General features: G+C 25.4%; 2 protein-coding genes across 3 annotated transcripts; both read right to left on the reverse strand.

The window, feature by feature from the left end:
* Positions 1-1,106: 1,106 nt before the first annotated feature.
* On the reverse strand, positions 1,107-10,230 carry LOC114130218 (polycomb protein Pcl). Of its 2 annotated transcripts, none has more exons than XM_027995145.2 (12): positions 10,066-10,230; positions 9,336-9,387; positions 8,502-8,630; positions 8,246-8,443; positions 7,468-7,602; positions 6,439-6,611; positions 5,817-6,012; positions 5,560-5,627; positions 5,239-5,409; positions 4,812-4,935; positions 4,067-4,198; positions 1,107-4,012 (listed from the first exon to the last, which is right to left on the reverse strand). In XM_027995145.2, exons 2-12 carry the CDS (start codon positions 9,357-9,359, stop codon positions 3,317-3,319), a joined length of 2,046 nt encoding a protein of 681 aa, XP_027850946.1. In that variant the 5' UTR covers positions 9,360-9,387; positions 10,066-10,230; the 3' UTR covers positions 1,107-3,316. The 2 variants fall into 2 exon arrangements, with proteins under 2 accessions (XP_027850946.1, XP_027850947.1); XM_027995146.2 differs by lacking the exon at positions 10,066-10,230 and adding an exon at positions 9,912-10,059.
* A 7,732-nt stretch (positions 10,231-17,962) lies between these two features.
* On the reverse strand, positions 17,963-21,053 carry LOC114130219 (rho GTPase-activating protein 190-like). Its single transcript, XM_027995147.2, has 5 exons — positions 20,697-21,053; positions 19,716-19,902; positions 19,463-19,610; positions 18,770-18,859; positions 17,963-18,593 (listed from the first exon to the last, which is right to left on the reverse strand). The coding sequence occupies exons 1-5, from the start codon at positions 20,732-20,734 to the stop codon at positions 18,196-18,198; spliced, it is 861 nt and encodes a 286-aa protein (XP_027850948.2). The 5' UTR covers positions 20,735-21,053; the 3' UTR covers positions 17,963-18,195.
* Between the last annotated feature and the right edge of the window lie 4,770 nt (positions 21,054-25,823).

Consider the following 25,823-nt stretch of genomic DNA (forward strand, 5'->3'; position numbering starts at 1 on the left):
TAAAAAAAAAAATTGTTATATATTAGTGACCATATTAACGGCTGTATGAAAATCGCTGGGCAGATAACAAAATATTATATACTGTACCGGAAACAGAGTGCGGCCACTGGTATAGAACGCTTTTTGCGATAGACCACAATATATTCCAAGTCAACGGCCAAATAAATAAAAGCTGAATATAGATAGATTAGATAGAAAAACTAAAATAATTAATAAATGGGTAACCGTCTATATCATTATTCATAATATTCAAAATTGTTATGATAAAAAAAAATCTAAACAGTGAAATTTATCCAAAAATTTGCTTTATTATATAATATTATGTACGATATATTATAAGATCACAAAATAATTAAAAAGTAGATTTGTAAAGCAAATTATTAAAACAATAGATTTTCATTTACAAACTTATCTATATCATAGTAATAATAAGGAAAGTATTCGACTTAAATGTTATTCAAAATTTTAGTTCTAAAATTTATTGATATGTCAAGTCTACCTTCAAGAATTTTATACATCATACTTTACCTATATTAAAATTTATAATTAATTTCTAAATAGTATGTTCCTATAATATAAATATTATAAATAGAACATCTGAACAAGTAAACAGAATATATTTATTACATTCAATGATTGTAATCATCAAATATTTTATTAAAACAAGTTTAAGTATTTGAAAGCGGTTAAATTTCAGACTTCAAAATACATGTCTCGCTGTTATATTGACAAATCAATGAAATTCTGGTCTTTAGCAAGACACCATACCTACATTTCCTAATTTGTGTGTTACATATAATAAGTTTTGTTTAACAGTAATAACGTTGTTTAGTTATACAGAAAAAATTGAATAATTATTATTCTAAAATAATTGAAGAGGAATAAATAAAATTGTATTGGTAGGTAATCCAGAAATTTAGTATGTCATACAGAAGTCAGAAACTTACCAAACCATTTTCAAATACGGATATGTTTAATAGAAATTACAGATGTAAAAAAATTTATTTCACATGGTAGAAACACTGTTTGATTTCCACATATTGCAGAAACAAATAAAAAACACAGAATATATGTATGTTATTTTAGTTTGAATAATTCATTAGGTATAAAATAAAAAACTTGTATTTCAATTTCTCAAACGCCTTTTCTTAAATTCTATTAAAAATACATACAATCACATAATAATGTATATAAATGTACATACATACGTCATACACATTTATAAATTAATAAATATTCCTTTATAATTAAATATCATAATTCCTTTGAAACAATATTCTTTAAATACATAGATAAGAATTAATTTTTATTATAATCAATAAATAATTATACATCATCACACATTAAGATTTATTGGGTTCTGAAAAGGTATCTCATCTATAAAAAGCTACATGACTATGTGTAACATTTTAATTAATATAATATTAAGATGGAGTTAAAAAAAAAAATAATAATAATAATAATTCGTTCTAAAGTATAAAGCGGTATTGCAGACTTAATTAACATACATGGTTATAGATAATAAATTCATTATAAACTATTTTAGATAATGTTGAGTTTGGATTACTTTATGCTAAGTATGATTTGGAGAACTAAAATAATATATTTTTATTGAAAAATAATAATTATAGGAACATGCATCATCTTTATGTCGAAGAACATTAAAAAAAAATGTTTAAAATTATAATTTCAGGCAGCCAAAATAAAATTTAAAGTCTAAATGATATAATTAACAGTCATCTCAATGGCAGTGATAATTTACATAATTAATCATTGATAATTTTACATAAAAGAACATCAATTAATTGTATAGATATTTTAAATAGTTACTGTATTTGTACTTAAAAACCTGTTATATAAAAAATATCCTTTCACACAAAAAAAATATATATTTATTTGTTATAAATTAAAATACTAATAGAACGAGCTTAATATGTATGGCAAAAAATTGTACTTTTTGAATGTTATTATTTGTAAAGAAAAGTATCAAAATATCATTACAAATTTAAACATGTTTCTTAAGAATAATTATTAAAAATGGACGAGAGTATATCTTTATGACATTTCCCAAGATATTGGACATTTCAATGTTATGAGAAATAAAATTCATAACAAAAAATATGCATTGAAAAAAAAAAAAATTTCGAGATCTACAACACAATTTCAAACCCATAGAATGTATAAACAAAACACTAGAACATTTTATAATAACTACCCATAAAAAAAATTTCACTTATTTTTAAAGTTCTCAAATGCCATGACTTTAAAACCACACCAGAAATAATCATTTTCACGTTTGGACACATGTTTCAGTCTTAACGCATACAATCCTTACTTCAATTAAAATTAAAAATGTTTCATAGGTAAAAATTACACTAAATTTATTTACACGATACTAGATAACCCATAGGTACAAACAATTGAATTACACCCCTAAATCATAAATAATTTTTTCTAATAAATTAAATTTACCATCATTTTATGTTAAATAAATGTACGTATATTCATTAAGCAATGATTAAATATTCAATTACGTTAACTTTTTAAGAAAAAGTTTAAAATAAAAAATTAGAAAATTACATACTATGGGATGGGTTGAGGACCAGTACAATGTGATGAGGTAATTTCACCCAAAAAATTACCATAGCTATCAAAGCCAATATCACTAGACTAAAAATATGAACACAATTTACGTTAAAAAATATATAATAATAATAATAAATACAACTTGTTCTTTTTTACACTCGCTTGATTTAAAATATTCACTTAAAACCTTGTGCGACCGTACACATTCACTATCTTATGAAAGTAATTAATAAGTAGTAGGAAATTATTATAGTCATAATATTTGTGACAGTTGAAATAAAACCATAATTTTTAAAAACAATACCAAAAAACACAACTTATTAAGAATAAACTATAATGCGTTTGGATAATGTAAATCAATGGTATAAAACTGAGCCAATTCCGATGTATTTTTATTAACATATTGTGTTAATATATAGGAATCATTTTTGTATTAACCAATTATTGTCAACATTCCATCTAAAAATATAATATTGTTTATAACAATACAAATTTAATACAACTCTCATCACAATGAATAGGAAATTAAGAATCAAATCAGGAACGTTGATAATAACAGTCAAATACCAAGAGTTTGGTAAAAGTAACAGAATGTTAAAGCATAACAGCTTATACAATCATCATTAAAATCCGGTTATTAAAATGTATTAACATTTTATTTTTATTTTATGGGAATTTTGAAATTTACGTAAATTAAATAAAATTGTCGTTTACAATTATATAGAATATACTAATCCCATCTAATTAGAAATTCTTCTGACCCATCTGGATTAGTTCTTTTGCATAATATAGTATATTCTTCACCATTAGCGATTCTATTACTAGCACCGAAATACGAATGTACAAGAGTTTTAAGATCAGCTGTAGAGTCTATAGTATTCTCAGGTGAACAAGGTCTATTTACAGAGTGACTATGATTTGCAAAAAAATCTGAATACGATTTATACATTGGACGACCATTACAGTTGGTCTTAGACTGCCGTTTTGTTGGAGTTGAACCACTATTATGTATGCCATTTCGACGTAACCTCTTGCGTTTAACTAAATATTGTCCATTACGATCAACTCGTAAATCTTTTTCACTTAAACGTCGTTTGGTAGTGCGAACTTGTGGTTGAGTAATTACAGGTGCTAAAGAGAGTGGCAAAGTAATTGATGAAGCAGAACGTGTCTCACATGAAAGTGATGATCTAGCCATTGGTCGCCCATTTAATAAACGATTGACACTAAGTCTTTGACTACGGCGGCTCTGAAGGTCAGTTGTACGTAACGAATCAATATCATCTTCGTCATCAAGATCTTCATCATCATCTGGTTCATCTTCACTAGTCAGTTCTTCAGATGCAGATATATATTTTTCTGGAGTACTTTCAGTTGAACGTGATGGTGATCGACTTTCAGGAACTTTTTCTTTTTTTATTGATTTCTAAAATTGAAATTCAATTAAATTGAGTTAAACAATAACTTATACAAATATTACTTTAACTTTATTAGTAACCACACTAGAACTTCGAGAACTTCGTTTATTTGTCTCTATTTGTTGTTGTCTAATCCGTCTTTCAATTACAGATCTTGGAACAGGTACAATTGGACTGGCACTTTTAATACATACCTAAGACACACAAATATAAGAAAAAAATTATTAAAAGCATTGTTCTTTAGATAAGTATACAAATAAGATAAAAATTATCAATCTGTTTCACAAAAATTTAATGTTTAAATGAAAAACAATTTTTATTTTTCTAATAGCAATTTTAGTTATTATGTTTTAATTCTAAAAATTTTAATCATAACTTAAAACTTTTAATTTAATACATATTTTGTGTTTGGCCTTCATGCATATAATATTTAAATAAAACTGACTGTAAGAACAGACCAACAAAAAATTAACAAGATAGAGTGAATAATAAGACATTTTTTTTTTTGAGGGGGGGTGTGATTAATTGTTTTAAAATAATAAGTCTATGCTATAAATTTAAAATTTTAATTAATATAAATGAATAATTAACTTATATTAATTTATATACCTAAAAGTCAAGATATGTGGAAACTGAATTATTGTGAGAAAGTGGAATTTCTGCTTTTGCAAAATTTCCATTTTTAACAATTTAAATTTTATAGTTTTGGGTTTATTAGAAGACAAAAAATTTTCTATGGTGTATGATAGAACTACATAGCAATTTTATTTATATAAATAAAAAAATTCAAAAATAATCAATACTTACATTATGTCCAACCGATGGAAGGCCTTTTGGTAACATAACAACATGTGAATCTTGATGTAAAAATTTCAATCCTTCCACTGAATACATTGACTCGGTAAGTCGTTCGTTTAAAACAAAATCAGTCCTAAAATAATATAAATTAAATATAATATTAAGTTAAACATATACTTAGTATTACACTAAAAAAATGATTTAAAAACCCTAGATAATTAAACATAAAATAAAAACTTTGAGATTTAATTTTTAAATAGTAATAATATATATATCATTAATATACAAACTATGATTTTTAAATAATAGTTTTATTGAACTTGTTTTACAATTTCTAGTTATTTAGAAATTAAAAACAAAAATAAATAAATAGATTTCATTGATTGTTTGAAACCCAAAGGTCATATAAAATATTTTTTTATATTAAAATAATTACTTTTTTGGAGGTGGTAATATACTGAGGTTTAGTTTATTGCGCAATTGGTGATGCAAAAGATTCTCATTAATTGGAACTTCTGCAGGTAACGTAAAACGTGGGGGCTTAGGTGGCAACTTCAGTCGGAGTCCCCACATGTTTGTGGGTTTTTTACCCTGGAATTCAAACCTACTGTAAAACAGAAAAATATAATTATATAAATATTCAATAAATAATAAAATACAAAGAAATTAAAAAAACATATTAACTGCTGTTTTTATCGTATCTTTTAAAATTGAAAGATATTATGAAATATGCTAATAATTCAAATTATATACTAACTGATTGGTGTCTTTGAGCAGGGAATTGACAACATAAACTTTCCTGTCATCAACAGGAACATTAAGAATCTAAAAACAAATGTAATATCATCAATTTAATAATAGCATAATACATCTTCCAAGATATTTTAATATAACCATACTCTTTTATTTGTATTTAAATATTTAATTTTTTTTATTAGAAAACAGGTCTTATACTCGTTTAACTGTATTATGATAATTAGATGTTAATATGTATTGAATTACAATCAAACATACTTTAGGAGGTAGATACATTGAAGTCCAATGGTTATCTAAGTATGGAAGTATATTTAAGTCCACATCATAATATTTCTGTGGTTTATAAGCAGTCATATTAAAAAGGGCAAGATGAACTAAATCTGACCATTCCATTTCAATACGGCGAACAAATTCTGTACCTACGTTGCACACCGAGCACAAAAATACATAAAACCTGAAACAAAAATATTTTAAATGAAAAATTACAAATTTAATAAGATGGTATAAATTATTCAACCATAAAATAATTTAAATAAATCTAAAAATTAAATAATCAACCTATTATCATTGAGTACAATCCCAATGCTATTGCTTAATAAATAAAAATTTAGATTAGTAAAACTTAATTATTTAATTATTTATGCTTTTTTAAATTAATACTTGAACTGTTTAAAAATAAATTAATGTAATAATCCAGTGAAATTGAAAATTAAACATAATACTTAAATTAAGTTTTATTATATTAGTTTAATATAAAAAAAAACTAGTAAATTCACATAATATTAAATAAATATAAAAGAAATTACTAGTTTATTTTCTATTTTCTATACATAAGTGTTCTACGCAAATAATTGTATTCTAAAAGATAAATTTAGCTTACCTATCGCCGAGATACAAAGGATATACCAATGAAGTAACACATTTTTCATGAAACCATTGTAAACATTTACCACATTGCAGCATATTGATAAACCAGTCACCTGGTCCTCCACAATAGCAATAGGTTCCTAAATTGTTAATACGATGATGTATGTCCCATTGTAAAGCATTTAACTAAAAAATAATAAATTAATTAAGTTGATAACTAGGAATTGGATTTTAATACATTTGCATCTTATTTTAAAATATTTTTCATGTTACGAATATGTTTCAAGTACACAATATTCTATGAAAAAAATGTTGGGACATATTTTACGTTTTTATGATCCATGCTTATTAACATTTATAATATTTTTAAATTTTTAACCTATTTGTAGAATGACAAAAAAAAAAGGTCTAAGATTGAAATATAAATATGCAAGTAATAAAATATATACTTGAATTGTTGTATATAGTAACAATGGGTCATCTTATTTTAAATAAAATAAGGCTCAAATTAATTTTTATGATATATCTACCAATAATCCAACAACTTTTACTAATAACATAAGATCATAGATTGTATACTAATACATATCTTGTTTCTTTGCCCAATGTATATTTTGTTATAATCCAATAACATGTGTGATCTATTTTCACACATTTTTTCATGAATTTTTCACATTTTATTTTTTATAAAAACAAAATAAATATAAAAATAAAACTCTTGAAGGAAATATTCCATATAATGACTGATTATAGGGATATATGAGTATGGTAATGATATTATTTTCACTCATTCTGTATAAATTTATAAAAATTAAATAAAATTACATGTCAAACACACATACTTAGCAAAGTTTAATATTTATTTATTTCATTAGTATATAATTTTGTTCTTTGAAAATTTAATGTTTTTAAGTAAATTTATTTTTCAAAATATGTTTTGCAATGTAAGGTCTTCAATAAATTTTTCGAAATGGAATTTAAATCTGAGCACTTAAGATAACTAATAAAAATATTCAAAATCCTATTAGTATTGAAAACATACATCATAAGGTAGTTTAACAGGTTTTGGAACAATTGTGCTTGATACAGAGTTTATAACTTGCAGTCTATTAATCTGTTGTTTTTCCTTGCATTGGAAACATATCCATACAGAAATATCTGGAATTACAACCTCCGGCTGAAAAAAATAAATAAATAAAACCATTATTAATCAAATCCTATTTCTATAAATAATTTAAAAGGTTAATATAGATTGCATTAGCATGAATAATTTATAGAATAATATGTAATTAAATATTAATTTTAAATAAATAACAATAATAATTTTATAGAACAATCAATATCCCACACATAAATACCTACATACCTATTTCCAAATGACTATTGTTCATTGTTGAATTAATTAATTTTTTTTTATTATTATTATCATCAATAATTATAAAACAGAAGTATTAATTTTAACTAATCCAAAATAGAGCAGTTATTATAATCAACACTATTGAGAAACAAAATATAAAAATGTATGTCTTTGACAAAAAATATCAATAAATTACAATATAATAAGAAATATTGCATTATTGAACCATATTGTAAGATACATTCTATTAATTGTACTATATAAAAAAAACAGGATATATATTTGTAAAGTACATGTAGCCAACAATTTTGAAGATTTAGTTTCAATTACTTATAAACCAGTATCAAAGTAAATAGTTTTATAATTATTATTTTTAAACATGCATATTAGTTTGTAATATAAAAATTTATAATAACAAATGTACTTATATATATACATTAATAATGGCAAAAATTATATTTACCTTGTGACATTTACGATGATATACATTAGCACATTTATCACATACACAAATATCATCTGACATAGCCTCGATATTGCACACATTGCAAAATTGGGTAGTCGTACTCGTACATGTCATTCGTGTGACATTTTTTAAAAATACCCATTTTACTGTATTATCGCCAAACTTAACTAAGCATTTAGATTCTTTATACCTCAACTAAAAGTAAACAAAAATGTTAATTTAATTGAAAAACATATAATTAATTATTATTTACTTTTGCTATAAATCCTAAATAAAATCGTTCATCATTTAGATGAACCAATACTTCCTCTCCACAAATATAACTCTTGCTTTCAACAGTTGTACTATCAGGAGTAGGGGCCTCAGGGCTCTCCCTTTTTATCTAAAAAAAAAAATATACATTGCTAATGATAAGATTAAAATCAATTATTTTTAAATAAATTCTTTGTATAACAAATTTAAAAAAGGATTCTTAAGTACTTTTATAAAAATCATGGGTAAAGTCTAGAGTTAATACACTTAACTTCCCTAACAAATTGTCTTGAATTAATAATGCTAAAATTGAATTTACCAAGTGGTATAATATGATACATAAATTTAAATATAAATTATCAGAATTGATTGAATTTTAAACTGTTTCTTAGTGAAAATAAAAATGATTACATTTGAATAAATATAATGTTAATGTCTTGTTTCAAAAATGGCAAAATATAAATTTATGGTTTTTTTCCAAGTCCGAGTAAAGGTCAAATTTCAATCATTAGGTAACTCATAAAATAGCAAATGATCAAAAACCAATTGTATTTATCCTTAGAATTATAATAAATATAGGAAAATATTGTGAATATTGAATAATATTTACATACTAAGTGTATCAATATCATAGTAAATCTTTGTAGTTTAGATTTGATTGTGGAATAATTTTTAAAAATTACTTGAAAATGTTAACATAAAACACATAAAATGTTTAATGATTTTCTTTTTTTGAGAAATATACAATTATGTACAATAATATAGCATATTGATGTTATTTTCAAGTAAACAATCTAGGTTCTGATTAAATTATAGTATAAAATAAGTTTCTCACGGATTCTTTTTTGATCTGCAACATTTTGTCAGCTATTCATTGTTGAACAACCCTGCAAATTAATTCAATATCGTTAAAAACCATCAAAGTTTGAGTTGATTAACTAATGATAACGAATAAAGTTTTTCCAGCTAGTCGATTGAGTAGTCTACTCGACAGTTACAGTAGCTATACAGAATAGGCATACAATAAGCGTTGCACTCTGAACAAACAACAATTTTTCACTAGACAGCCTGACGGTAAACAAAACGTCAAGCACAAGACCAGTGGTCTGAAGAGGCAGGCGGACACTATTGCCGTTACTCGCAAAGCATTCGAACACAGGTACAGAAACGAGTAAATACATCCTCAAACCCTCTAGTCGTAGCTCACCCAAGACCGCGAATCGGCTGACAAACCAACTCAATCACACACACTATACACACACACCACATAGTGTACAAACACATTCACATACACACACAAGTCTATACACGTTCGTACGAATATTTCACACACAAACACGCACACATCTAACGCATCCTCCACAATCGTATGGAACGCGGTCGACTTGGATACGGATTTCCGGCTACCCACCTCGGTGGCCAGCGCGCAAGTCTCTTCACCGGTGTCCACCGTTAGCCCTGCGGTCCAAAAGCACGGTGGACTTGCGACACAAAGGCGACCGGCCGACAGACGAGTGAAGACACTCCACCTTTGACCAAGTCCCGGAACACGTCGCCCAACTCACCGTGAACACAAACGATGACGACGACGACGACAACGGCACCAGCGATCCAATTCCTCGACTTGTCGTCAGCCTTTTGATTACATCTTCGACTGGACCGCGGCTGGGCTCGACGTCTGCGGTTGTGTTCATGGCCCCCGTCGGATCACTGAACTGCGGCCGCCCCGGGTGGCACCACTGCGCCGTCGCCGCCGCCGCCGCCGACACCGCCACCTGCCGACCAGTGTTATCAGTCAGCCGCTGTCGGGTGGGCCGCTTCTGAATTTTTTTTTTTCTTCACGAAATCCCCATCAGATCGCACGCGATTTACAATAGATTTTTTTTTATTATTTTTCCCAGTGTTTACGACATAATTACAAAGTCATCGCTTACCCACAAGTACTTACGTGGCTATGTGTATTTTTGCGCTTTTGTGTCGATCTAGACGAAGACTGTGCGCGACCATAGGTTCTATTTCGATAATAATTACCTACTCAATAGTCAATATTAATTATATACTTAATTCATTCAATAATATTGTTGTTAACGTCAATAATCTATAGGGCTGAATTAATCCAAATAAGTATAATAAAGAAAAAGACTAGACACATTATTATAGATTTATTTTAGCCTCGAAAAATCATTTTAGGTAGGTATCTACATACGAACAAATTTATTTTAAAATCTATTTCCCATACTGTAGTTTAGGTAGGTACAACGATAGGTATCTACCAAAGTAGCATGATTGGTAAAATAAAAAAATATTCATAAATTTTCAATTTCACAAACGTTATAATTGTTTATTGTTATACTATTTTGAATAAAAATAAATGTTATAAGTTTATAACATTATAATTTAAGATAATTTTCTTTCTTTGTATTCTCTTAACCGTTGTATACGTTTCACTTTGGGTATGACGTCCTCTTAACACAATGGAGTAGCCAGGATTTTTCTTTTGGTGAAAGGGGGGGGAGTTCGATAACGTGTTTAAACACACTTGATTTAACTAGGTAGTGTCTGTTTCCCATAAGTTTAGCATACCTACTAATGTCAAGGTTTTATTTTAGGTTTTGGTTCCTGTACAGCTATACAACTTGTATGTACATTTTATAACATACTTACTCTTGCTAGCTAAAATCAATGATTTTACACTTATTTTATAAAAAGAGAAGTAAGTAGAATTTGAATTTTTTCTAACATCATGAAGTGTTTTTTAAGACTCTGGACTCTGGAGTCTGGGTACACTTTTAAATGCATTCACTACATCTATATTCTTACTTTGCAAATAGTAAAACTCAGTAATTTAATTGAAACAGATACTTACCAAAAATTAGATTTGCAGAATGCAGTTATAATTTTAAAGGCTATGTGTTCGTTTTGTTGACTCGTTATTTTTAGAATAATTTTGAATTTGCTCTTACGTAGACCGTAGTTACTAATAACTAAAAGCTACTAAAGCCAAAAACTCTAAAAATCATTATAGCCTCGTGACGCAAAATCCTTCGAGTTTTAGGTACATAGTGATTTTAGTTTATGTGTTTCAGTTTTAAAATTTTTTTCTATTATTTTTTTCTTCTAAAATAGAAGTTTTTTTTTTGAAAAATCCCTAGTGAAAAATACACATTTTAAATATACAATCCCTAAAGCGACTAGACCGATGCGCTATACTAAATATTGAATAGCCAATAGGTACTGCTATACTACTATACTAGTACTGGTACTGGTACTACTTAATACTTAGTACAAAGAGCACAAAGAGTACAGCTAGGTTACGACCAAAATTCGTTCATTCTAGCTGATAATACTATCTTTAATCTTGATTCTCATGTTGTACGCGTTGACTTAGCACTTAAGCATTGTTTGTAATTTGCATTTGCACCATCTTGTGGATTTTAATATTTTATGGACTTATGGTAAGGTTTGTCTATGATAAGTTATGCTAACAAAATAAAGATAATAATTAAAAATCAGTAAAATGCAATATTTATGAGTTTATGACTTGCAGTAATTTTCTTAACATTTTCTAGGGTTACAGCCCCTAGCACCTCCCTGACTAGTGGCTATGTCATGAGTCCAGTACATGGGTAAGTATATATAGCAGCGGTCCTCACTAGGATTTTAGAAAGGGCCAAATGTAATTTTTGAAAATTATTTGCGGGCCGCATACATTATTAATAATAGTAATTAAAATTATAAAAATTATTTATATTATATAATATTGTTAGGAAAGGGTATTATAGTGCATTAGTGCTGTTAATAGTGCGGGCCGCGTAGTGAGGACCGCTGTTATATAGATAAGTATAAATGTATAATATTACCTATACAGTATAGGAATTAAAATGTGTTTTATTTTCAGAATACCAACAAATTTATCTATAGTGAAGCTGTGAAGCTATAACAATTTTAAAGTTTTTACAAACATTAAGCTCTAGGTACTTGAAATTGACTTTTTCGTAAAACGCAACAATTATGATTTTGAATTTTAAAGCATTTTTTATGTATATTATATACCTATATAGTTCTGTTATTGCTTATCATGTTATACGAAAAATTATATGTATTATACCCAGTGCTACCCTAGGCCCTTTTAAATATGTCATCCCTATCCCAAGAAAAAAAAATGTATAGTAAATATTTATATGATTTTTTTTCCATTTCTTACAAAATTTGCGACCCTAGGCCCGGGCCTCACGGGTCTAAGCGTAAATACGGCCCTGAGATTATACCTACATAATATAATGCAACAAAATTTCGACGAACGAATCTTGCCCCGTCTTAGATGAGCTTGGTATATACAAATCGAACAGTAATACTGATTATGATACTCGGTTTTCCGAAAATATGCTGTATTGCTGTTATCTATAGACTATATTATTTATAGGGTTTCTTGTAAAAATAACAATAATTGCATACACACTTATTTATAACTTGTTATAGGAATTTAGTTTATACTTGCGAATTACGTATAAATCGTATAATTCAATATAATAATATTGTATAAATATAATTTGGCGGAATTGATCATATATATATATATATATATATGTATTATAAACAGTTGTGTAGGAATCGATATATCTAAACTTTCTTTGAAAACTGGATGTTTCGGTGGAATCAATTAATTCATGTAGGCTGTAGGTAAACTGTTAACTGTTATAAATTATAATGAATAACAATTCTGAGCGAAATTCATAAAAAAATTTTGATAACCAAATCTAGGTAGGTAACCAACAGTTATTTTAATAATATAATAAACCTGATAATTTTAACAATAAACAAATTTTTTTTTTCTACAATTCCAGATTATTTTGAAAACTTCTACAAATTTTTACTTTCAAACCAGTCAATATAAATACATCTGAACATCTAATTGTTTATAAGAAACCATCACCCTCAAAGTTGAAAATAGAAGCATTTATCCACTTAATGAAATTCAAAAAAGTGACAAGAAAAGTCATAGGTAATAATTTGTTATTATAAGTTATTAAGTTTAAATTTTGATGGCATCGTATTTCAAGTATATAATAATAATAATTATCTTTACTCCTTGGCTGATTTTTATTATTTTGTTATTATGCGAAATGCGGAAAATATTGACCCCATAAAGACTTGAATTATTTCACTGTGAAATCGATGAAATCCAATTCAATTCATCGCGAAAAATCGCCAATTATTTTGTAGTTAAATGTATAGAACAATAGAATACTTTCAAATTTAAAACTAATTGTATAAGAATTCAAAATTTAATTCAAGTTTTTCATTAGTAATTCTTAATGTAACCTAAAAATATATAAATACAATTTTAAGTTCAAATTTTTACGTATTCGGATATTTAAATAAAGAATAATGATAGTTACCTAATGAATAATTATTTTGTTAAACTTCAAAAATTTTATTTGTGTGGACTATTGAGCTTATATATACATATTTAAATTTTGCTATAGAAAAAGAACGATGATATTTTCAAAATATTTTGTTTAATTTAAGCTATTGTCTGTATACCATGGACTTATTCACATCGTTTATGATAAGTCAGATTGACTCAAAAATTAATGACAATTAAGTACAAAATATATACCTGTACACACCACTAATTTATAATTTAATGAATGCAATGATTTCGATTAAAATTAATTCAAGCGATGGCTACCGCATTGGCGCATTACTTAGTCAAATAAATTATGCTACAACATTATAGCAATATTGAATATATACATTTAATAAAATAAACTTGGTGAAGTAACTAATGCAGGCTGACAGACCGTTTCAATTCAGTCGTATTGTATTTCGTTTGCAACGATTTATTTTTATTTAATTCAATTTTAACAAGTTCATTACAGCTGTCTGCTACAGCGACACACTCGATACCTTTAATAATTTTATTGGAAATCGATTACCTATTTGCACGCTACTTTATAATCATTATTATTATTAGGTATAGTTATTTTTTGGTTGTAATAGCAACTTATTATAAAACACTGAATATTATTTTTATAACATTTTATTCGATTTTACGATAAATGAATTAATCCTTTATTTACGTCGTGATACCAATAAATTAATATATTGTATTACATAAAACAAAAATCGTAATCGATTAACACTAATATTAGTTATAGCCTGTTTTTATTTTTTAAGTATATCTATTATGTATGTTAAAGAAAGCATGATATAGATCAGGGGTCTTCAACCTTTTTTTTCAGCGGGCCACTTATTATTTTTCAAAAATCTTGCGGGCCGCATTCGTAGTAAAAACATGTATTTTATACAAAAATTCAGTTTTAGTTAACCAATTTTTTCGAAATAGAAAATATACATGCTAAATTTCAAATGTGATCGAGGCCGCATATTATGACAGGGCGGCCGCGGGTTGAAGACCTCTGATATAGATTATGGATATCTGATAACTGGTAGGTATGTAATAAAATCTTATTATGAAGTGTTAATTTATGGTTTCCAGAAGAAATATTCGAAATGCATTTATTCCTGCGTACTGCGTAGTCATTTAAACACAAATGCGAGTGATGAGTGTTAAAAAAAAATACTAAAAACGATAAAATCACAAATGGTTTGATTTTTAACTATGATTTTTTTTTTTTTTGCGTAACTAACGTTACACGCGGTGTCGTGGTTGAATCATTGAATGTATACGAATGGATACTGTTGCTAGAACCTTTATGTAAGTGATACTTCAATGTTATGTGGGACGATAAACATTTCCCTTGAGATTGCACTGATGATACTAAAATAATATATAATATAATATTGATTATATCTCATCGAATAGCACTATACATAGATACATATAACTATGTTTATTTTATAGAAAAAAATCATTATGAATGGGACCTAACGGCCAAAGAGCAAACCATTATTAGAATATATGCACGCATAAAAAAGTTGTATTCGCAATAAATAAAATTATTTATGTTGCGATTTTTAATATTTGTAAAAACTTATCGACTACCTATATTATACATTTATACACTACATTATAATTTTCTCCTGTCCTTTTTTGGAATCAACAAGTAACTACCTACCTATATTTATGTTATATTGTTATAATGTTATAGTTTATACACATATATCAACGATATACGTGACGATAGATATACTATTTCAAAGTATTATTATACAACGCATTCGCTGTTAAACTTAACGTGATCAGTACTTCGACGACATATTGCCTATTAAGGATTTTTAATTGGACGACATCGATATGAATTTAGTGGACAGTAGCCCAAGGTTAGATCGATCTGAATTTTTACCGATATACGTTTTGAATATATTTCCCTTACAAACTGATTTATTTTATTTTCCAAGTAAATTATTTATTTTTTTAATTTAAAAATTACCTGAAAAAAACATATATTGTTACAATTGTAATTTGTTATACGTGCCTATATTATATTATATTAGATGGGTCATGTATTCACTGTAAACAACATAATATAATAATTAATTAATAGATGACAAATTTAGATAATCTTAGACACTAAAATAATTGATATTGGATAATATACAATAATTATAATTATTATTTTGTATATAATTTTTGTCGTGTTATTCGATGAAGTTAATAGTTACACTTAAAAGCTATGTTTATTGACCATTGGTTGCTTGCTATTCCCTGTTAACGTTTTATTTCTATCTTTTATTAAATACTAAATAATAATAATAATATTTACAAACTAATTGGCATTTAAAAAATTAAATTATTATATTATCTACAAATTAAAAATTGAAATTTAACAACAGTTTACCGACCACTATCATTCATATCTTAATTTTTAAAATACCGTGTAACTGGGCAACTGGCTATAATATATAAATATATAATATTAGTTATTCACTAACTTCAGACGATCTAAACTATGGATGATGCACCTGCTTGTTTATCGAGCTATGAACATAAAATATTTATAAATTAAGAGAAAAAGGCCAGCATAATAATGGCTTATAAGTTATAACGAATATATTTTAAGAAAAAACAATTCTGAATATTTGCTAAAATTTTATTAAATTTGGGAAATACGTATTTAGGGTTACTACTTTAAAATGTGTGATTTATTTTATCATTATACATAGTATTATATACGTATTTTTTAATAACATTTATAAGCAACTTTTTATCATTTTTAAGAACAAAAACGACAATATTATATTGTATTAAATAAATGAAAACGCCAATGTTTTACGTATTTCTGTGCTCAATCCGGTCGTGAAATAGGTTAACTGTGCTCAATGGTGTACCAGCCCTAACACATCATAATATATAGTGGTAATAAGAAAAAAAATTAAAATATATATTTTTTTAAATTGTTTTTTCAAATTGATCTAAAACTAGTCATAAAAATGAAAAAATCCAAACCAAATTTAAATAAGTACCTAGACAAAAATATTTTGCTTCGGAAAATCACATTTATTTTTATAAATGTTTAGTTCAAAGATTTATGATATTGGATATTTAAATATTTCCCCATAAAATTATTTCTTCTTAAACGATTTTTGGTATTTTGTTGTAAATTAAAAATCAATTATTACCATCTAGATACAATTATACAAATGATCTTATTTTTATGCGATTATTTTTATATATGAGAATATTTTCAAAATATTTAGTTTCTGTTTAGTTATTTATAAATAATTAAAATTTTCAATTGTTATATTTTATTTTTATAAATTTTGATAAAAAAAAAATTGAGTACAGTCAAAAGGCTTGAACATTTAATGAAAAATTCCATATAACTAATAACTTTTCATATATCTATAAACTATACACAAAAATATTTTAAAAACATAGGTACAATTTATTTTTAAAAGTATTTAATGTTCAAATTATGACACAATTCGTCAAAATCAACAAAATCACAATAATTTGAAAATCATTTTGCAGTTGAAAATTAATGCGTAAAATGTGTAATTTTTTTAATTAAAGGCTTAATAGTTTAGCTATTTAGTAAAAAATTCCTAATATGTAATTCATATTGAAACCAAAAATATACAAGTACAATTTTTTTTCAATTTTGAACAAAATTGCATATTTAAAATTTTAAACTACGCATAACAACTTTCATAATTTTGCTATATAATTGATTATAGAATAGAATAATAGTATCTAATTAATAGAATATTCTATAATCAATATTCAATAGTTATAGTCTTATAACTAAATTACTTAAATAGCTCTTAAATTACTACACATGTTATTTATAAAATGATATTTGAAATGGTATATTTAATTTGGTTAATCGGTTAATGATATGATATTTTTATAGTTCAAATTTGTTCTATTGTTTTTTACTTATTCTTTAACTTTAAATGTTAAAATAAATTCAAGTACTTACAAATTCATTAATTGTTTAAGACACAATAATTAATCATTAAATTCATATATTATAACGAAGTAACAATTAAGTATACAGTTAATTATAATAATATATCATTTGAAAATAAAATTTAGGTTTAGGTCCATCTATTAATTAAAAGTGTTTTCCATTTTATAGTGTAAGTTAACTATTGAAAAATTATAATTTATGAATGCCTTGAGAGTTAATTTTTTAAAAATTATTTCATACTTAGAGGTATTACGTAAACAGAAAATTATAAACACTTCTGTATTTACTTATAATTGTATCAACGTCTGGTTTGCATCAACTAGTAGTCGTTTTAACAGATTCCAAATAAGGAACTATTTTTGTACGGCCTTTAAATCTATCAATAATATGAGCTAGAGCTATAAAAGCAGCATCAACATTAACATTCAGATAAGCAGATGTTTCAACAATTGGTATAGCTTTCTTAAATTCACTATGAGATACAAGTTTTTGAACTTCTTGAACATATGCTTCATTGAATTTATCATTTTTCGTAGTTACTAAAACCACGGGTTTTTTCGTATTCTTTATATTTGTTAATATATTAGTCACAGTTTCTAATTGTTTTACTATACTACGACCAGGTACTACACTAACATCAAACACGCATAAAAAACCATCAACACTGAATTCACCGGGAGGTAACACTTTTTGTTCATATTTTTCTTCAATACCTGTAATAATTATTAATGGAATGTGTTACTACAGTATTGAAAATAATACTTTTTTATTAGTTTTCATTATTCATAATATAAGAAAATGTATATTATTACATATTTAGTATTACATTATAAATAAAATAAATAAATAATTTAACTATTTAGTGTTACAAATTTTAAATTATAAATACCTAATTGGCTTCTACAAATATACATTAATTTTTCAGGCGATTCAATTTTAGTAGCCACACAGCGTTTGATATATGGGTCCGTTTTAACTCCTTAAACAATTTCATCAATAATCATTTAAAAAATGAAGTCATCATAATTCATAATAGATAAATTAAATTAAATTTTTCTGTTAGTTAAAATGCATGTATGATAATAATAATTAATATTATAATAAAACAAATAATGAGCTAAATTTTTAATCAATAATATTTTAACTAAACATTTTTTAAAATCATTTAGTTATGATTAAACAATTTCAAATTCTTTAAATAAATACGACTTGATAAATGATAAACCTTTAAAATTTAAATATATTAAATATAGAAGAAAATATTATAGTTAAATTTGGCTAACCCTATACTTATTTTTAATTACCTATATTACTAATTGTATACATAAAATCTATATTTGTTTGCCATTGATTATAGCTTCCTAATAAAATTATTAGAAATAATCAAATAAACTATGCATATAAAGACATTTAGACATACATCTATTAAGTTGCCTTAATTTATATATATATATATTATATAATATATGTACCTATGTATAAAAAAAGCTCTGGACTCCCGGTAGCAGAATGGATCAGATCAACACTACTTTTATACCTAAACGGCTATTCATAAAAAGCTGAAACTAAAAGGGTTATTTACCACAAAACGGTTGGAATGTTGAATCATCTATAAATTCAGTTTGTTCAATGACACGAAACATGTAATCAGTACCTTCTTCAGACGTTTTGATAACATCTCCCCAGTACAAAAAATTATCGTTATTAACAACTCGTCCACTAAAATCAGACTAAATATAGAAACAGAATTATGTATGTATTTAATATTAAATAAGTCATAAGTATTGTCTATTTTATAATTCGCGGTTAATAATTAATCTATATTAAACTATTACATTGCTTAATAATGAATTATGATCATCTTTGAAGTCATCAGATGATAATCTCACGAATCTGTTACAAAGACACGATTTACCAACTCCCACTGCTCCCTTTTCTTTCTCTGCACCAGAAAGTCCCACAACAGCAACATTAATACATCGTGGTAGAGCAGTTGTTTTTTCGAATTGTTTTTTATAACGACTATAATACAAACAATAAAATATGACTTTTGGATAGATAATTAGTTAGACAATTAGCTGATTAAAACATTAAATAAATTCATATTTTATAATATTAATTATTATCTATAATTTAATTAAATAATAAATTGTTTTAACATGTACAAGCAGGTACTTATTTTCAATTAACTACCTATTATACATCTTATATTATAGGTACCTATATGAATAAAGTGTTGTTATAAAAATGATAATTTTAATGAAATATTTAAAAATGGATCATAGACACAAATATTATAACTATTCGCTTTATAATTTTATATCACTTTATATATAACTTAATTTATAATATTAAAGTATACTAATTAGTAAATATTTGAATCAGAAGAAACCATCTTATGTTGTTAATTTAAAATATTACAGTAAATTAAACAATTATTTAAAGATAATAATATTATCTATGTTTTCTGATCAGTTTTTTTTTTAAATTTTTGTTAAGTGTCTATTCCTATATACAGCAATATACTAATATATTAACATTTTATAATGCTCATTCTTCGCTTTAAATTAAAATAACGATAATAGATAAAACCTGATAACAGAACATATAGATAATATTTTTACCTTTAAATTTGATAACAAGTCAATTTACTATGATATTAAAACCAACAACACAAAATGGATCTTGTTAAGTGCAAATTTTGCTATGTTGCAAGTTTTTAAGACTAATACAACTCATGTGGCTATGTGGCTATCAGCGTACTACAACTATCACGTCCTTTTAATGTATTACTTAACTGTATCATTGTATCTTACCAATATATTTTGTTGTCTTTAAGACGTCGGTAACTCATAACAATATTTTGCTCTATGGTATCAAATCGTTGTCTTTAACTGAAATATAATATAATTAATTTATAATATATGCCTTAGATTATATACATATTATATAGTATATATTATATGATTTAAGGTATATGCACTCTATAACGTTTAATAATTAAAAAAAAAAAAAAAATTAAATTAAATTACAAAATGTATAAACAATAATTTCTAATATTATTTATAACTTATTGAAATCGAATAAAATTAGAAAAATGTCAAAAATGTTCACAATATTTTATTAAATCTATATTTCACACAAATAATTACAAATCAACTTAAACAAAAAATATGTTGTACGGACAACACTTAGTGATGAAATGATAATCAAATGAATGTGCATATGTATTCACATTGTTTATCAATTACACTGTGCACTACAGGTTATGAATCATAAGTCATAATCCACCATGACGTATCATTTTTAACATTATCTTACAGTTTAAACTAGTTTTAGCTGTAAAAACAAGTAAAGACATACCTATACCTATAATAATAGCATTATTTTTTTTGTTTCGGGGTTTTTTGGTCGTCATTTGGCATCATTATATAATGTGTATTGACTGCGAAAATGATAATATAATATGTAGAATGATTTATTTTAGGTTTATACATTTCTATACACATAATAAACAATAAGCTATTTTAAATTCCACATTGATACGTATTACCTATTAATTATTACGTTAAAATAAAATAACATTATTTTATTATAACATGTTTAATATTTATTTTCTATTGAATTCTTGCCACATTATTTTTTCGAAAGCTGTATATCCGTGTTATACATACTTTTGATCATCTCTAACTAATTTGTAAAAAAAATGTGTAGGCCCTAGGCACTAAGCCTATTCAGTGAGTAGTAACTAGGATATATCTATATATACGAGTATTCGACATACAAATATAGGTATAAATATAATGCTGTATAATATGTACCTATATACTATAACTAGGTCCTAGGAGAGGTCAACGTTCTACTTATGTAAAATTAAAATAAATCCATTATTTTATTATTTGTACCGAAATATTATACCTGATAACAGTAATAAACTATAATAACATAGGGACAACATCATTTCAAATATGTCTTATATTGAAACCCAATAAAACAAATTCGTAGTACCTACCTATTGTTTTTTCAAATATTTTATTTTTAATAATTAAATATTTAATTGATATGTAAAAATAAAAGTGTATATGTATAAAATATAAATATATATTTACTTATGAGTCATAAACTCATAAATCGTCAATAACCTTACACAAAGTCATTAAGGTTTTAAAGTGCAGACATTTTCACAAGGGGTCGCATGTGGTTTTAAAAATTTTACGAAAAGTTTTATACAACTTCATATCATAAGTGATTTGAACTGAGTAACAAAACTATAATAATTGATATCGTCAGGGGCCAATATTTACAGAGTTGATAAAATATGTGGAAAAAACATAAAAATACAAAATAATGAAGAACTTGCGTCGCTTATCAATATATACGTAAACTATAGAAATCTGATGCCGATTGACATCTGACAACAAAACAATTTTTATATGAAGTTTGACATGATGTGTCGATATTGAGTTATACTAAAGGTCTTCAACTCACTACCTATCTTTAATCGACAACTTCAAACACGAATTTTGCATAGCACGTACTTTTGAATACATTTTTAATCAATTAAATATTTAATACATTTATTTTTGCAAATTTGACCCACTATTTTTATTTTTTAAATAACAGGACGTGCCTCAATGATAAAAGATTAAAGACTCATAGTTTAGACTATACTTATCGCAGATAGTTGATACAATTTATACAAATATAGTATATGCAATGATATTGTAGTCATATATGATTGAAGTATTGCAATTTTTAACACATTTAAGATAAGTCAATGTAACTACTTCTAATTCAAAGATTTTATCTATTGCTTTTTTAGTCAGATATTTCACTAAACAATAGATGGGTCTGGGAACTCTATAGAAAATTATAGTTTTCGTTTTAAATCAAAGCCTATTTAACGTTGGTTTTATATACGCCGATAATCGTATTTTTATCCAAGTGTCTCGGAGACTCGGACAGTTGTAATCAACGAATTTATGAACAAAATCTATTGTCCTGGTTACTATGGCCGGCAAGTCAACTGCGGTGTCTTTATTGAGACCATCAACTTAATTTAAAATTTCTGACGACATCAGTGCAAGTACCGACGTTTTGTTTGATATCGCATATAAAAGAAATTATTTACTTTTTGTCTCTATCGTTTCTTTTGTGTTTGATACACTAATTTCTATAATATATATCTTGCTTAGAAATCTATAGAATAATGTAATATAAAGTGTTAACTAATAAGTCAGCTATAGTTATAATACATTTTTGGTAGACTATTTGTATCACTATACTATTATAGACACAGAGCAATTCTAGACTCGTAAAAAAAACCTATCCAAATATATATATAATAGTATAACTGTAATTGTTATACTTACCACAAGTTCGTTCATTGTACCTAGATACTGAATTATGATGATAACAAGTTTCAGTTTAAGCCTTATTTAACAAGATATATTAGATATTAAGTGCATTTAATATAATCTTAGATCGAACAACTAGCATGTTTCTTTATACAATATATATATTATGTAAAATTATAAGCTTTATATATTTAAAGTCAGTCCTGATTACGAAAATTTAATTTCACTCAGTCCGCATTTATTACCAAATATAAATACATAATATTATGATTCCTTTAGATTAACTTTATCTACTTAATTATTTCATAATGGCTAATACCTTTATATTATACGAGTATATCAATGGTATCAATAAATAATAATAATAATTATAAATTAATAATTAATGTATTATTATAAAATCGTAGCAGATAAATAAATGTTGATAAAAACTTAATAATTCTTGCAAAGTTTTTGAAGAAGTTAGATTTATAAACTTTGTACCAATAATAAGCATTATCTGAGCAATAAAATAATTCATTATAGCCAATATAGGTGTTGATAAATTGGAATTAAAGAAAAAATAGAATATTGAACAACAATAATATTGATGATGTATTAAATCTTAAGTCGTAATTAAAACAAAACATAATATACAAATTTGATAAAGCGTTCCTACATGGATAATATTAAACTTTAAGTACAGAATAGTTATCCAATTGAACTTAGTAATTAGTATCACAGAAATGAGTGTATACATTCAAATATTCTATTTATGTACCTATATCATTAAATTGGATTTCATAGTATAATATACAATAAATAATAAAAATAGTATACAAATAAATTATAAGATTGGGAGTAGCAACTAGGTAAGTAACGATTAACATAGCGAAGATTATAACTTATTGTTATTCGCTATCTACATTTTACAGTCTAATTGATAATTAAAATATTTAAAAAAGATATGTTTCGTGGTTAATAAATTAATAGTTTTAAATTATATCATTCTAGAGCGCCCACTTCTTGCACAATGTAATAATAAGCCAAAAAACTACAACACATGTTACTAATAATAATAATAATATTATCATGCTATGATAATGAATTTTTTTTTTAATTTTTCGGGTATAAAACATTAAGATTTAACTATGTTTTATATTAATGTTAGATTGTTAGCTCAAATTATAGATAAGAGTTTAAGAAATATATTTTACTATCGACCGTCATTATTTTCGTTTTCACCTTTTTAGGCATTTTAAGAATTTTGAATTTTCATTTTTAAAATTATTTAATATTTTATCATTTAATTAAAAATGCCAGAACTTGAAGTGACTAAAACTACAAGAAATTAAAAAAAAAATTAAGCAAAGAAGTAGAACGCTAGCTAGGTATATTAAGAAATAAATATTATTAGCGACTACCTACACTGGTACTTACCTGCGCTGTCGCTATGCCATATTTATAGTAAAATAACTAATAAGTAATAACTTCCTAATTATTTTTCTAATTACAAAATATATCTATTAGTTAATAAATATTAATGGAAATACGTTTTGGTGGGAATATTATTGTTCAAGCTTCAAACAAAACAATAATATTAATTTTTAAAATACTGTATGAATGTAGATCTACCAACTTAAAAATACTGAACAGCTGCTTTGATATTCTATCAGCTGTTATGTGCTATCAGTGTTTTTAAATCGTGTTTTTGTGTAGATAGGTACTAGGTATAGTAAGTTGTAAGTACCTAGTACGTAGTACCTACCTTATATAATTTTAAAATGGATTGTTTGTGAAATTTTTGATTATTACAAAATTATAAAATTTTTAGTTATAAAAAAGTCTCAAAGTAGTTATACTCTCTGCTGTACGGTGTATGTGACGAGTATATCTTGTAAATTGCCAACAAGTACCAATAATAGCATTTTTACTACTATAAACATTCTTAGCTCTGTTCAGTAGCTAAAAATCTAATATTACATTAATTATTTTAGGTACTTATATGATGTTAATGGGATTATGCATTTGAATATATAAACTAAAGATAAACTAAAATTAAATAACAATGGTTACCTATGCTGGAACCAGTGAGTGAAAAAAAGGATAAATTAATTGAGAGCGAATAAAAACTGTATAGGTTCATACCAGGTGACTCGAACCATAAACAAAATACTAAAAATTGATAACCCCCCAATCTAAAGTACTGAAATATTATGGCCAGATATAGTTGTTTTACATTTTTTTTTTATGGTTTTAATAAGTATTTAAGAAAAATATTCTGAGATAAAGTGTAAGTAAAATGTAGGTAGGTGGTAATGCTTAATTTTGTTTAAAACTTTTTTTCATAATGACTATTAAATCAATTTAAAAATAATTATTAATTTGTAGATAGAAAGGGTGATTAAATATATATTTATTAAAATAATCTATGCATATTGTAATTAGTTTATAATTCATTTTGGATTATTTAACATATGAAAATTTGAGTAGGTTGAAAGTAGCATTGAATTTTATTAAAAAAACTATTTATGATCAATAGTTGTAGGTAGGTATATGATTAAATATTGTTCAATTATTATTAATTTTCATAATTATATTAATATA

The sequence above is a fragment of the Aphis gossypii genome, chromosome 2 (genome assembly GCF_020184175.1).
Source record: "Aphis gossypii isolate Hap1 chromosome 2, ASM2018417v2, whole genome shotgun sequence".
Classification (NCBI taxonomy): domain Eukaryota; kingdom Metazoa; phylum Arthropoda; class Insecta; order Hemiptera; family Aphididae; genus Aphis; species Aphis gossypii.

Coding starts and splice junctions, on each gene's coding strand:
- LOC114130219 (XM_027995147.2), bottom strand. CDS start 20,734: ATGAGTTACCGACGTCTTAAAGACAACAAAATATATTG. Junction 19,903..20,696: donor AAAGACAACAAAATATATTG/GTAAGATACAAT, acceptor TTTGTATTATAG/TCGTTATAAAAAACAATTCG. Junction 19,611..19,715: donor ATAATTCATTATTAAGCAAT/GTAATAGTTTAA, acceptor TTCTATATTTAG/TCTGATTTTAGTGGACGAGT.
- LOC114130218 (XM_027995145.2), bottom strand. CDS start 9,359: ATGTTGCAGATCAAAAAAGAATCC. Junction 8,444..8,501: donor ATTTAGGATTTATAGCAAAA/GTAAATAATAAT, acceptor GTTTACTTTTAG/TTGAGGTATAAAGAATCTAA. Junction 5,628..5,816: donor CAATGTATCTACCTCCTAAA/GTATGTTTGATT, acceptor ATTTGTTTTTAG/ATTCTTAATGTTCCTGTTGA.